The sequence below is a fragment of the Pholcus phalangioides genome, unplaced genomic scaffold, assembly GCF_987345545.1.
Source record: "Pholcus phalangioides strain wild (caught in Gottingen) unplaced genomic scaffold, Ppha-v1.0 ptg000024l_1, whole genome shotgun sequence".
In the NCBI taxonomy this organism is placed as follows: Eukaryota; Metazoa; Arthropoda; class Arachnida; order Araneae; family Pholcidae; genus Pholcus; species Pholcus phalangioides.
The window spans coordinates 29,738,856-29,754,482 of record NW_028301616.1 but is presented as its reverse complement, the minus strand read 5'-3'; the positions used below and the strand labels follow the sequence as shown (position 1 = coordinate 29,754,482).

At 42.0% G+C, this 15,627-nt stretch overlaps 1 protein-coding gene across 1 annotated transcript in view; it reads right to left on the bottom strand.

Annotated features, from left to right (window-relative positions):
* The window catches only part of LOC149069183 (sodium channel protein 1 brain-like), a 62,366-nt gene that overhangs the window by 37,656 nt on the left and 9,083 nt on the right, over positions 1-15,627 (bottom strand). Inside the window, exons 2-8 of the mRNA XM_089251411.1 lie at positions 14,017-14,144; positions 10,349-10,429; positions 9,006-9,134; positions 8,030-8,136; positions 4,046-4,152; positions 3,792-3,955; positions 1,625-1,769 (exon numbers count right to left, since the gene is read on the bottom strand). Coding sequence (XP_089107537.1) covers positions 1,625-1,769; positions 3,792-3,955; positions 4,046-4,152; positions 8,030-8,136; positions 9,006-9,134; positions 10,349-10,429; positions 14,017-14,144 — 861 coding nt within the window. The remainder of the gene's footprint in view (positions 1-1,624; positions 1,770-3,791; positions 3,956-4,045; positions 4,153-8,029; positions 8,137-9,005; positions 9,135-10,348; positions 10,430-14,016; positions 14,145-15,627) is intronic.

The window sequence follows — 15,627 nt, the reverse complement described above, 5'->3', positions numbered from 1 at the left end:
ACAGGAGTAAAAGACGAACAACTTTGTATGTCTACAACACATAAAACTCACTTAGGCTTCGGGGAGATTTAGCTCTGGGGGAACATCTAAATTTCACTGAAGTATCACCCCACATAATGTACAGGAAAGGGGTTAAGAAAAATGCTTAGTTACGAACTTCCTGGACACGCAAGAAGTCCTTAATAAGATTTGTTGGCGGTAGCTCCTAAATAATCGTTATTCAGGAGCTACTAGTGATTATTATTTAATTTCCTCTCGCTAAGTTGGTACCCTCTCGCTATCGCGGTGTATGATATGTGCATTTCTGGGCCGTAGTAGCCTCTATGGGAGAGTAGTAGTGAAAAGTGACAGTAGTTGAGAAATTCGACTTCTCCCACAGGAGCTTCTACGGCCCCGAAACGCACATTTCACTACTACTCACGCAAACCAATATTTGCAGCGACGCCCCCTAGCAGCCGCGACTTACACTTTGAGAAACACTGACCTACGGGGATGAAAATCTGACAAGACAATCGACCTGTCGGCGGGAACACGAAAATTCAAACCTTTCCATTTTGATAGCAATCGACCGAGCAGCCCTTAATTATTAAATTCGTACTAAGGGTTGAAGACCTCAAATATAAAAATTATTTTGAAGTTCTCTCAATACTAAAAATATCCAAGTTCTACAGAATAAGGTCTGTAAAATTCACGAATAAACATAAAACAATATTGAAAAGGCATTTACGGCAAGAAAAATTAAGAAAAAAAATTTACAAGAAAAATGTGTAAATAAACTCATTTAGGGGCCATTCAAGTATTATGTAAGCAGATTTTCAGCTATTTTTGACCATCCCCCCTGTCAGCAAAACACAGACCCCCCCACCCCGTCGGCTTACGTCCCCCGGCTTACGTCATCAACCACCCTTTTTTGAAGATATATGAAATATTCTAAGCTGCTGACGAAATTTTGCTGACAAGGGGGGCGGGAAGGGGGTCATTGTTTTGCTGACTTTTGCTGACAAGGGGGAGAGGGGTCAAAAATGGCTAAAAGCTGTGGCGCTCCACGTTAACCAATTGTGCTTCCTGACGCATCCTACGACCCTTAATCGATACCCTACGACCGATTAATCTTCAAATTAGAAAAACTTTTGATAATAAAAACGCATTTATCCCTCAATTTTTGAGCCACACACACCAAGTTGTTCAGCTTATAATATTACTCTAGTCTCGATCCAGAAAGTTATCTAGTGCTACTATTCTTGGCGATTAAGTGCGTGCGTCCGTGAGTACGATGATAAATTTAGGGCTTGTTACCCGATCGTGATTTCAGTTAACTATCATAATAATCGAAATCAACTGGGAACCTACCTACCTACCTACTTACCTCTCATCATGGCGTGCTGAGCGGCCATTAAACTACTAAAGAAAAAAGGTTTACTACCATGATTACGTAAAATGGGTCACTGCCGAAATTGTACTGAAGTATATCATACTTCTTTTTTTTGGTCTGTCGATCCCCCTAATGGCTATTGCGTGGATTAATTTCGAGACAGAGAGGGGGGGGGGCCCGTTACGAGGTTAAAAGAAAATGGTCGATAATATAATTGAGGAACAAATTAACGATTATTTTCACAAATATAACCTTGATGTAAACATCTTCCCAGAAATCGAGCGTTATCAGCTGGAAAGTGGTCAGCAGGGCCCATCCGTACGAATCGAAGTTGGTGAAGCCGAAGTTGGGATTATCCCCGATGTCTGGAAGACAGGTGTAGTTCGCTGGACACTGCCTATATAAATATATAACAAGAAAACTTGTATACATATTACTCTTTGATACGAAAAATCTTAATAAATGTATCTGAAATATTCATAACATTACAGGGTGTGGATGAAAAAAATTCTTGGATACATTTTAAAAATTTTTTAAAAAAAACCATGACAAAAAGATTTGTGTGTTTTGCACTAAAATACAGGGTGTATCAAGAAATTGTAAATATTTTAAAAATCCGTGAAGATTGAAGGAATTGGTACCATACCTACAGAGGGACATAGACTTGGTTGAAGGGGTGCAGAGAAGAGCTACGCGTGTCCTTATTGGCACACAGGGCTTGAGTTATGAAGAAAGACTTCATTTTTTGAATATGTTTACATTGGATGAACGCAGGTGTCGAGGAGATATGATCGAAGTGTTCAAAATTTTCAATGGGATGGATAGGATGGACCATGAACTTTTAGTACACCGCCAATCGACTGCTTTTACAAGGGGACACCAGTATCGATTGGTGAGGGACAATGCAAGGTTATGGTGTCGCAGGGAATTTTTCTCCAATAGGGTTGTTAATAAATGGAATAGCTTACCCCCGGAGGTAGTAAATTGTAACACAATTGACACGTTTAAAAAGAAATACGATAAACATGTTGGGGTAAATCGGGAAGCTATCCATTCTTAGAATAAGACAACCATAAGTATTCTTTATGGGCATTGTATAATATTTTATCATGTGTATATATTGTTTGTAATTTGTGTTAATTGCATTTTTAATTGGGTTGCTGTATTTTTGAAACATATGACAACCATATTTTTATGGGCATCTTTTTATCAGCCACCTCGTTGGGCATTTTGCCTGTTGTGGCGTTGTATTTGTATTTGTATTTGTATTTGTATATTTGAATGCGATTGGCAAAAACGTTGCTCTTAGAAAAGCCGGGTTTTCCTAGGAGTAGAACTTCTGCACCATATGCAGCGTGAAGGATGGGTATTGGTTAAAAAACCCTGAAATTCGGGTTTTTTAATCAATCGGCGTTTTCACGCGGCACGCGGTGCAGATGACCTGAGCCTAGGAAAACTCGGCTTTTCTACGCGCAACGTGATTCACCCAGCGCGACACGCCGTCCACTCTCCAATAAGAAAAGCAGCATGACTGTTTTCCTACAGAGCGCAATACGCCTCACGACAGCGCGTGTCGTCGGCAATTACGTCGGGCGTGATTGGCCGACTGCTTCTGGAGGAGTCAAACGCGTCGCGCGCCGCGCGTTTTGCCGATATTCTCTTTACTTCTTGTGTGTTTTCTTTCCCTTCCCTTCAAACCGGAGCATGCACAGAGTAGCTGATGCCAAGGCCATATACTATAATATAGCCGTCCTGATCTGATGCGCCCCGATAGGGAAACACAAACGCGTAGCGTGATTATGTAACACGTTGCTTCCGACGCGAAATTATACTATTCGGTTCACGCGGCGCAAAACACCTATTAATAGGAAAATGCCGAAAAAAAGTTAGTCCAAATTTTCGTAGATAGAGAGCGCCAGAAACCAATCCAGCAGGAGTGAGTGGGCCTGAACCTTTCTTCGATCTCTTCTGCGTCCGAAACGTACGTAAAGCTTCAGCAGATGATTCGTGGATGACGTAAAACAACTTTACCAATAGTGAGCGCTTTATCCACCAATATCAACATGAGAATGAAAATATGTAAACGCCAGTGATAGGAAAATTCAGGAGTTTAGTCAGAATTCAGAATCACAACTGTTAATCGTACACACCCTACATTTTATGACTCTAGTGATTTGCTTTCGTGCAGCGCCCTGTATTGACAAAAATTTGAACCAAATTTTTTCTGCACAAAAAAAAAAAAATCCCCGTTTGTGAGAATAACTTTTTTCGCAAATCACATTCAAATATAAAAATTAATTTAATTTTTAGGAGTTTTTAAGCTATTTACGAAATTATGGGACAGCCTTTACGGCTCAAAGTTTCTTTACGATAAATTTAAAAAAATGTTTTCGAATATATATATCGAAGTGTTTGTAACCTGGAACCGGTTCTATTGCCACAGATGGCGATCTGACCGTCGTCTTCTAGTAGCCAGTTGGATTTGTTGTTGACGTGAGCGGAGTACGACGATGTTACGTTTGATGACGGGGATGGAGGTTGCATGTTGGCGACGCATTTGTGTCTGAGGCTTCCCAAGAAGAGCTGAGAAATGTAAATTCAACGTGACTTGTGAGAAGAGGCCGGCAATGACACAGTACAATCAACATTCATTGAAACAATTTTTATCCTAACCTGTAATGCTAACAGAGCAAACACCATGAGGCAGAACACGGTGAGGGTCATGACTTCGACCAACATCTTCAGAGAATGCAGCATTGCGTTCACTATCGTCTTCAGACCTGATTAAATTTAGCATAGTCATGATTTAGAGAACAATCAAACATTATATGGCCATCTATCTTTTACTTTAGAAAGCTGAAAATATTATGATATATATATATATAGAAAATGCCCAAGTCCATCCTCGCCGAGCCAAAACCACTAAAGCTATAAATATGAGATTTTGGGCAGTAGTTTTATTTTGCTATGTAGAAACCCACTAAGAAGGGGTTTTTCGAAATTTGAACTCTCAGGGGATCATAGGGAGAGGGGCGTTCAAAGGTTATATGGGGCAGTCACCACAGAGCCGAAGTCAACCATAAATATGAAATGCGGTCTCAGTATTTCTACTTAAGGATGTAAGGACTCACTCAGATGAAGTTTTCAAAATTGGACCCCCCTAAGGGGTAATAAAGGATGTTCAAAGGTTATATGGGACAATCAACTCTGAGTCCGAGCCGCTGAAGCTATAAACAGGAAATTTGGTCAATGTTATATTTTATAATATAGAGGCACTAAGACGGGATTTCTCAAGATTTTCAACACCCGGGTCATGAGGGGGTTCAAATGTTATATGGGGGGGGGGGATCATCACCGAGCAATTTTCAGAATACCAAATCCACGAAAGCTAAGCCGCGGGAATACCTGGTATGGGATAGAGAGGGGAGGTACTGGAAGGTGCGCGGGCTCTCCAAACGGGTGTTCGAATCCAGCTCCAAAGCAGCGCTGATGATGGGGTTGATCGTCGTTCCTCGTCCATACGTGTATCCTCTGATGTAGAGCTCATAGAAATATCACGTTGACTCATCTTTGAGCGAAGTTTGAGTATCAGGTCAGTACTATTGCTATAAAGCTAATCGCTGTTCCCTATTCTGCTTTCTTTTAACGATGAGGCGTCACTATGGAGCAACAAATTCCGTTTTATTTTTTAATGTTAAAAGAAAGCAGTGCCATGTTGTATACACCAGCGTTTCCTAAATTCTTTCAGTCATGGACCTCCCCCCTTTATAGCAGCAGAAACTACAGCTATCCATCAGCGAGAATGGAGGGCATTTTATTCTGTACTAGTAAATATGACGCGACAGCGATGCCTGGACTACCTGCACTAAAACAACGCTTCATACTTCAATCGAGAGATGACGTCACAAGTACAATTTTTGTCAAATCATAACAATATTACTACTGCAATCCGCCAACGTTGCAGCGGTAGTTTTTTGCGCGTTAATTTAATTTAAACTTTTCTTTTTAAGCAGTTTATATGAATATATATGTCAACTTAGCTTTAATTCTTTTATATAATTCTACATTTGGGCCGCGGACACCCAGTAAAAAGACCATGAACACTTGGGGGCTTCAGGCACCCCTGATTCGAAACCGCTAGTCTACACTATTAGTCCATTAGGTCGCACACACACACACGGCCGGAGCAACAGATATAACATATGCCCTTTATTGATGACTGTTTCTCACCCTCCCCAAGATCCATACAATATTGATTACTGTCGATTGATCGATCGATCCTCGCTGTCATCGATTGATATTAAAGGTAATTATTTTGTTTGGCGCGGGAAATATAACACGGGAAAAAAAAACCAAAAAACCCTTCCATTTCCAGTTCCCCGCCTTTTTCTATCATCGTTCTTGTGTTTTTACCGCTTGTAGTGGCGTAATTTTTGGCACTCATTCATATTTCCTGATATTTTTATCCCGTTCTTCGCTCTCCGGGGAATCGACGGATTCACTCAGGAGAAGAAGAAAAAAAAATCAGAAACGCGTGGGGACAGCAAAAACGATTGGTTATAGAGAATAGGAAAAATAATCCAATAATTCTTTCCTTTTTTTCATTTTTCCGGAGAGATTGAAGGCTTTATCAAAGCTGAATGAAAATTGAATTGTTACAATGTTACTCATCTCGAATTGTCAGCGACGATTTCTATTATTATTTTTTATATTCAATGATTAGTTAAAAAGCAGTTATATGCGCCAGGAACGTCACAGCCCTATGTTCTCAAACTTTTGACACTCGTGGTCTTCTTTTTGAACATATATAAACTTGCATCTCTCTTACCCTATGTGTCAATCATTTCCTTACAGCTTTCTTGTCTTTGTGATCATGCCGTAGTGATCATTTCCCTGCAGCTTCCTTATCCTAGTTTATTTCTTGGCACTTTCCTTGTCTAAGTACTCATTCCATTGCAGTTTTCTAGCGCCGAGCCCTAGTGATTTACCTGCAGCCTCCTTACCATAGGCGGAGATAGACTTGGAAGTCTGGGGGAGGGGGGGCATGGTCATTATTGCTGGGTGGCACGATGATGATGATGATGTCAATTCATGCACGCCTCCCCGCCCATGCTCCTTACCCCCACTGAACACTTCCTCGCATGATTTACTTGCATTAATGTGTATTAATGATCATCTATACGCAGCTTCCTCGCCCGAGTGGTAATTTACCAGCAGCTTCCTTACCGTAGTGAACTTTTCCTTGCAGCTTCCTCGCCCTAATGATTATAGATATTTCTTGGCACTTTCTTTGTTTAAGTACTCATTCCCTTTCACAGTTTCCTAGCCCTAGTGATCTATTTCTGTGCAGCTTCCTTGCCGTAGTGATCATTTACCTGTAGCCGCCTTACCCCAGTGAACACTTCGCCGCATCATTTACCTGCATTACGGTATATTAATTATCATTTATATGCAGCTTCCTTGACTGAGTGATAATTTACCAGCAGCTTCCTTGCTCGAGTGATAATTTACCAGCAGCTTCCTTGCCGTAGTGAACATTTCCCTGCAGCTTCCTTGCCTTAGTAAACTTTCCCATGCAGCTTCTTTGCCCCAGTGATTATTTCTTTGCAGCTTTCTTGCCGTAGTGATCATTGCAATCATTACATCATCACCTGCAGATTCCTTTCCCCCTATTGATCACTTCCCTGCAGCTCTCTTACCCTAGTTTATTTCTTGGCACTTTCCTTGGCTAAGTCAATGATTCCCTTTCACAGTTTCCTAGCCCTAGTGATCTATTTCTGTGCAGCTTTCTCGCCGTAGTGATCATTTACCTGCAGCCTCCTTACCTCAGTGTACACTTCCCCGCATCATTTGCCTGCATTAATGTATATTAATGATCATTTACATACACCTTCTTTGCCCGAGTGATAATTTACCAGCAGCTTTCTTGCCGTAGTGAACATTTCCCTGCAGCTTCCATCAGGGCTGCAACTAAAGACGGACGGGGCGGTCTGGTGTCCCGGTTGCTGGGCGAGAAAGGGCGCCGAGTTTATTCTTTTCCCCGTAGAAAATAACGGGTAGGAACGCATGGAACTTGGCAGCAGAGTGAATTTTCGTTTCTAGTAGCGGCCTTGGCTACTTTGCTCTAGTGATCATTCATAGTGTAGTTTCCTTGCCGATCGTTAACTGATCATTATTCCCTAGTGAGCATTTAACTGCTGTTCCGATGCAGCAAGTGGTTGCATATCAGTAGCTTCCTCACTCTCGTCTATATATACATTATATAGTGATAATTTACCTGCAGTTTCTTTACCCAAACGGTCATAAATTCACGACGTTCTCGTGTCAGTAACAATTATGCAAATAGACGAATGAAATCTAATTATTTCCACCCATTACAAACATTATTGTTTTCTGCTCAACACGACGCCCGTGGGAGCCTTCATTGCACACTTTAGTATTTATCTAATAATAATTATAATAATCTCTAATAATAATTATTATAATCTCTAATAATAATTATTATAATCTCTAATAATAATTATAATAATCTCTAATAATAATTATAATAATCTCTAATAATAATTATAATAATGCTCTAATTCTAATGTTACCCAGATGAATAAATAGTAAATCGAGATTCTCTCGAACATATCTCGGAACAGACGGAAATATTACCTGGCGTAATTGACACTGTTTTGAAAGCCCTTAAAACACGGAATGTTCGAAGCCCTGCCAAGTTGCCTATGGCGATTCCCATCGCTTGCAGGCTGAGAGTGATGTACCTGGAAGAATAAAATGAGGAGGTAAGTGCACATGCGCATTAATTGACGCTTGATGCGGACATGATAGAAAAATACAATACATTGGATGAAAATCCAAAAAACACTTTAGAATTTGCGAGAAAAAAAAATCAAAAATATGTATCGAGCACCAAGCATAGCAATGATCTAGTCGATATCAGTATTTTCAAACAAAGAGCACGCATACCTTCTATGCATTCCCAGGGTGGTATTTTTGAAGCACGAGATATAAAAACTCTTCAAGTGGCGTAAATCATCTAATCAATCCCTGTATAAACCCATGCAGGGGAGCAACTAGGTGAGCAGGCAGTTCTGGTCCCCCCCCCCCCCGTCCGGGCGCTGAACTAGAGGAGAGCGCCGAATTCACCTTGTATATAACATCTCTTTCTAACTTACACGGGGCCTCCAAAATGAGTGCTTGCCCCCTACTGACAATGTATCTAGTTGCGGTCCTGCGTAGAGTGGGGGAAGGGGGGGGATTGTTAATGGTCCTGGGGTTTTTACACAAAATGTGTAACGCCGAGACATAAACGAAATGTGGTTGTTATGCCGATCCCTCTTTATTCTAATGGTTCTAGAAATGAATAGATAGCTTTCTATAGCTGGGAGCAGAACCGCAACCTTGTGGGTTTAGTGCTATATATTCTAGAAACCTTGGGTCTAGTGTGTATCGGACGCTGGACTAGTGGGGAGAGGGGTGCCAAATTCACCATTTAATTGTTCCTTCTACTTTATACAGGGGTGCCAAAATGCGTACTTGCCCCGGCTGACAGTGTCTAGGTTACGGCCCTGAACTGTTGCCATACGTGGATAACGATGTTGTAAATTCGAGAAGTGAATGAATTTCTCACCCAGCAAGAACTACGATGAAATCTAACCAATTCCACGGATTACGAAGATAAGAATATTTATTAAGTATAAAACCTTTGGCAACCGTCTTGATGAGCATTTCGACCGTGTAGATTGCGAGGAAAACGTATCTGCGATAGAGAAGAGAAGGCAAAATATAATTTTATCACAGCTATATATATACACATCATAAGAAGAAGTCATTCAAGTATTACATCAGCATCAATGGGGGGGGGGGGTTCGGTTTTGCTTACTTTTTGATGATAAGGGGGAAAGGGGCGGTTGAATGATGCTTACGTCATCAACCCCCCTTTACAAAAATATTAAATAATCTTAATGGCATCTTACTCGGTGTGCCAAAAACAAGAAAAACCTTTTCCTAGTTTGTGGGCACGTGAACAAACATTCTTCCTATTGATAAGTACTCTATAGAGACACTGGGGAAATGTGTGTTCCGCGGATCTTTCAAGTAATCTGGAAATGTGTCCGGGCCACTCAAGTGATCCGTAATTATGCCGCGGGCCACCTAAGTAATCTGGGAATGTGCCGTGGGTAACTTGAGTGATGTAAAACTGCACTGCGGGCCGTTCAAGTGCTCCAAAACTGTGTCACGTGTTAGTTAAGGATCTCTAAATGTGCCACTGACGGCATAAGTGTTCTGGAACTGTGCCGCGGGTGCGTCACGTTATCTGTAATATGTGTCATGGGTCACTTCAAGTGATCTATGAATTTGCCACGAGCCTACTTGAGTGATCTGAAAACGTGCCGCGGTCCGCTTAAACGCTATGGAATTGTGCCGCGCGTCACTAAAGCGATCTGCAAAAATGTGCCGCTTAGTTCATTTTTACAAAATTTGATTTGAGGTGGCGGGCCGCATCAGCTTACCCCGAGGGCCACATTTGGCCCGCGGGCAATGGAATTTACATATATGGCTTAAAGAGTGTGTGTCGCAATTAATTTCTTAAAGAATTTTGAGTTCTTAGCCTTCAGCGTACGTATGTGATCTCAATATGCGTTAGAACAGTGGTTCTCAACCTTTTGGAGCCCGCGGCCCGGTTTCATTCATTTTTGCGAGTCGAAGCCCCGGTTAAATACATGACCAACGGAAAATGAATAAGGGAAAATGAAACGCTAATCACTCGCGGCCCGGTATGAATAAGTTCAGGGCCCGGTACCAGGCCGCGGCCCGGCGATTGAGAAACACTGCGTTAGAAGGTAGGAGTCAGAGCTGACGAAATATCTCCGACAAGGTGGGGCGGGTGGCGGTTCAAAAATGGCTAAAAATCTGCTGACGTAACACGGCCCCCTAAGAATTGAGAACGAACATTCAATTTGGATCACTTACTCGGTTTCTTCGATTGGCTGAGAAAGTGCGAGGAAGACACAGTTGAGTAAAATGGTCGTCATCACGAACAGCTCAAAGAATCTGCAAATGAAAAAATATATCGGAAACTTCGTATATACATAAATCATCACGTAATTTAGGGGGGGGAACCCTGGGGGCTCCATCCCCAGCGAGGAAGGACCATTAACTTGTTGTCTAGTCGATTTTCGAGCCTTGACCCACCAAATAAAAAAAACAAATTGAGTCTTCAAACAGCAACAACCTGATCGAAATTTTTCCTCCGAAAATAAAAAAAACCACGCGAGGGGCCATTTATTTGCAATGACGGTCGGTCATTATTCTTTCAGTGGCGTAGCCGATGACACGTGTGAAACATTACATACAACATGGGGGGGAGGCGGGAGGGATGGGCATTTTGCCATTTCACTGGATCAGTTCCAGTTGCCGATCATTCCGCCGTGGGATATCGTATCCAGGACGCATCGTTTTCAAAATGAAGATAATTATTTCCCCCTCTCCCCCCCCCCCGCCGCCCGCTTCTCTTGTGGTTATGTGACGCATGTAGGTCAACATGTTTGAATAATTAATCTGAAATATTTCTTCCGTTAATTACCTAGTCATTAAGTAAATATAGTGTTTGATGATTCGCTGGGAGTTCATTATGTTGATTGTCTTTCAGTCTTTTTTGAAGGACGGCAACGCTCTTTCCAAAAAGATCACGTGACCTTCCCCCCCCCCCTCCCGATAATCAAATGAAAATTGAAAATATAATATAAAATCACAAACTCGAAAAGGGCCTGTTTCTAAGCAACCGAAATTAGTGACGATTTTGAGTCACGGAAATGAGTGACGTTTTTGTGTTACGGAAGTCGGTTACGATTTTGCGTCAAGTTTTCATTAAACTCTAGCATATATCGGGACCAAGTTATGTGCATGTACCGAGAGGCTCCCACATCTTACAGCAGGGCCCCTAGGATGGAATTTAGATGGGCGAGCCCCCAAACCAGCTTTCCAGGGGCCCCTCTGTGGTAAATTTATAGTGTTAAAAATCAAAAAGTGATAAGAATCGTTCCGGCCCCTGTCAGCCTTGCCCTTGTGGGGGGAGGGGGGCATGCCGAGAGGTATGTATATGTATAATATACATATAACACCAGTGCTCCCAACACACAGGGCCGGGGTGCACGTATACCTTCATGGGGAAGTTAAAAGTTTTCATTTCCAGAGGCCCTTGATGGGTTTCATTGTTTTCTTGCTGCTTAAACGTTGAAAAATTTGCGATAGCGGAAGCCCGAGATAAAGCCAGTCTGGGGTCCCACTAAAATTCAGTGAATTGAATCGGGGGACCCCCCATGGGGGAAGTCTTTTGGGGGTACTTGATGAATCTTATTTGTTTTTTGTTGCTTTATTATTGGAAAATTCGCTTCTTCAGTAAGCTGGTACTTTCACGCGTGTCTTTCCATAGCACGCTGATGAAGTGGGACGAAATAAACAAGATACGGTGTTAAGAGAAGTGGGGGGTTGGCCGCCAAAGGTGGAAGAGGGGCAGAGCCCCCCCCCCCCCCCAGTATATATATGAATATATAGGTATGTGTGTGTGTGTGTACAAGGGATTGTCTATATTCTCACATGTGTATATATATATATATATATATATAACTTGTATAACTAGTTTTTGTGGGCCCCACTCGTAGCCTGCAGGCGATGTGCGTCTCTGCATCTGCCCATGTTCCCCCATATCTTTCTATTGTCTATTGATATATCATTTCATGTACAACAAGTGGGAAGTGCGTGTGTGTGTGTGTGTGTGGGGGGAAGGGGGGGTGAAGTTGTATGATGGATCCTGCTGCTAGTTGGCTTGTTGCTTGGTGTGGGTGGTTTGCTGGTCTTGCGTGTCATTGGATTTTTCCACCGTGGCAAACGTCTCCTGGGACGGACCAGCTTATATCCCCCTCCAGCATGGCCCAACCTCTCGGGGTAACTGACTTATATCCCCTAAGGGACAGAGCCTGGGTCATGTCTGGTCTTAAAGCTTATATCCCCTAAGGGACAGAGCCTGGGTCATGTCTGGGTCTTAAAGCTTATATTCCCTAGTGGGATAGAGCGGGGGTCTCGGTTGGTCTGGTGGTGGTATGTAGTACAAGGGTGCGTAGCAAACAGAAGTATGGCATTTCACTGGCGAACCGTCGATCCTAGAAGTGTACTTTCAATTAAAAAAAGTTTCCAAATAACCTGTAGTACTCAGACATATAATTCATGTTTCACGAGGTTTTGTATAGTTATTGAAATAAGAAATTAACTTTTTGCACAGTGCCCGCGTGCCACATAACCCAATTAGAAAGTTTTCTGTGATAAAAAGCAGTCGGTCGTTCAATGACGAAAAGTGTTTTCGGATAAAAGAATCATCTCTTTCAATGAAGAAGGAATTTTCCTCCCAGATAAAGAGGTGCTCTCAAAGTGTAAGACCTTCGTCAGGGGCGTCACGGGACAATGAGTCATCAAACGGGGTGGGGGGGGGGGGAATTATTGTAAATTTCAAGTATTCTCTCCGAATTTTGTGTGTATGAGTGTGCATTTCACTTTACTTTGCTATTGTCATTGCCGTTAAGGGGTTTTACCGTTAGAAGACATTTTTCCCAGTACTTGAACAAAAAAGGCTAAAAAAAATGCTTGGGGGGTGTGCTCTCATACTCTTTTAGACTCGAAGGATTTAACAACTGGCTGTTGCGAAGATATATTTTGGAAAGAGAGAAAATTCAACTGCCCCTGCGGGGAATCGAACCCACGTCCTTTCACTTTCCGGGTGAACGCCCTAGACCACTAGAGGCACCGAATCTCTAAGGGTTTACGGAAAATTCACCGCTAGGAAAATTCACCGCCGGAAAATTAACCGCTCAATCACTTAATCACTGGTCACTCGCTCAATCACTTAATCACTGGTCACTCGCTCAATCACTTAATCACTGGTCACTCGCTCAATCACTTAATCACTGGTCACTCGTTCAATCACTTAATCACTGGTCACTCGCTCAATCACTTAATCACTGGTCACTCGCTCAATCACTTAATCACTGGTCACTCACTCAATCACTGGATCACTTACTCACTGGATCACTTACTCACTAGATCACTCACTGGATCACTTACTCACTAGATCACTCACTGGATCACTTACTCACTAGATCACTCACTGGATCACTTACTCACTAGATCACTCACTCACTCAATTACTAGGTCACTCACTCACTCAATTACTAGGTCACTCACTCAATTACTAGGTCACTCACTCAATTACTAGGTCACTCACTCACTCACATACTCACTAGGTCACTCACTCACATACTCGGCCACTCATTCACTCCTCTCTCACTGACTCAGTAACTCAATCGCTCACTCAATCGCTAACTGACTCACATCGAAGTGTTGTCGGTGAATTTTCCTAGCGGTGAATTGCATGACGGTGAATTTTCCGGACACGATCTCTAAGGGGCAGTTGAATTTTCTGTCTTTCCAAAATATATCTTCGCAACAGCCAGTTGTTAAATCGTTCGTACGGTAGCGGAGAGTGACGTCATCCTTGCATCTTTTAGACTCGTCCATAAAATATCTTATGATGATGATGTAAAATCTATTTTCACTTATATAAATGTTCAAATAAATGTAATCTTCACCTGTGACAGGAAACCTTGATGGCAAATCTACGGATCGGGGACCACGGACTCCACACGAACATCGTATCGTCGGCCGAGAACCTGTACAAGTAATAAGACGACGACCTCTTCACCAACACGCAGAATGTCTGAAAAATGATTCAAAAACAATTTTTTTTTTACTTTTAACTATTTTTGACAGTATAGTAAAAAAAACACCAAAGCAGAGTCATAGGAACACCGTTTCAGGATTCAGATGTTTTTTTTAAAGTGGGAATTTAAAATGAAAATATTCTGAAGTATAAAAATATTGGTCATTGATCGAAATTAATTCTTTGTCACTAGGTGGCGTATCGCTCTTTTATTGAGAACTTGAACTGAACGTGTTGATTTTTAAGGCGAAAACATGATCACATAATGGTCAATGTTTCCGGTAATAAATAACGCACTCAATAGGCAGGCGCAGTTGAGTGCGCTTCGAACGTTCCTCACTTGGCATGACATGGTATCAATCAGATTTGACGAAGCTGTTGCGTTGTCTTGAAAGCCACTTCATGTAGAGCCGTCTTGATGCATGGGGGGCACCCGGCTCGGGAGCCTCTAAGATAATGTGATCTGGCACCGATTTTCGAAAGTGTTTCGAAACCGCCCCACAGGTTTGTCACCCCTGTTTTTTAGAGAATGAGATTAGTTTGGCCAGAAAGGGTAGCTTTTCGACGATTAGTCACATCAGTATAAGGCCGGTATTACACTATACAAGTTTTATAAAAGTGCGTGAATAAAACTTGAAAAATACAACGAATAAGCTGATGGGTTACATTCAAGCTTATCCAACCGATCAGTTTATTGGTTGTATTTTTCAAGTTTTATCAAAGCACTTTTACAAAACTTTTACAGTGTAATACCGGCCTAAGCAACAGAATTTTAATTGCTGACAGCTTGTACAACTTTTGACACAAACTGAGAACCTACACCAATCCAATTGTTGACTAAAAATGGCATCTACACAGAGTGAGTACAAATCAATCAATATCAATCCATATCTCCCTGACCTCATTAATATGAACTTTACCTTTTACCGAAACACATAATGACTTTAACACTCTTCAGCGGAAGATCCAATCGTTGATATTGGAGTGACGATTCTTTAATGGACAATTTCCTTTCTGACGAGAAAGCAGCGTGATGTATCGCGCTTCCACCCCCCGCATTTACATGTACTGACAAAAGAAGCCGTAATTAAAGAGTCCGGCACTGGCTTGGGGCTACTCAAGATGGACAACGCCCACTATTGCCAATTTAAACGTCGTCCAAGGACGTCGTAAAAAAAGAAGGAAAGAATGGAAAAACGAATTCGACATTGATAGGGAACCGTTACGAAAATGTCACGGACGCTTTTTTGTTTCTTTTCCTAAAACTTCTGTGGACATGTTGAAAGTCAAGATGACCAGCTGATGGTGTTTCTGCATGATCATCGCGTGCATGTCATCTGATAATACATGGACAATGAGTTGGAAAAGGCGGAAACTCTCTCTTTCTCTCTGCAACATTTCGATAAATGAAGGGTAGGTGGTCCTTTAGTTGTGTATCACGTTGTGCATCCCCCGTCGCTGCTCCTCTTATGTCCCGTTA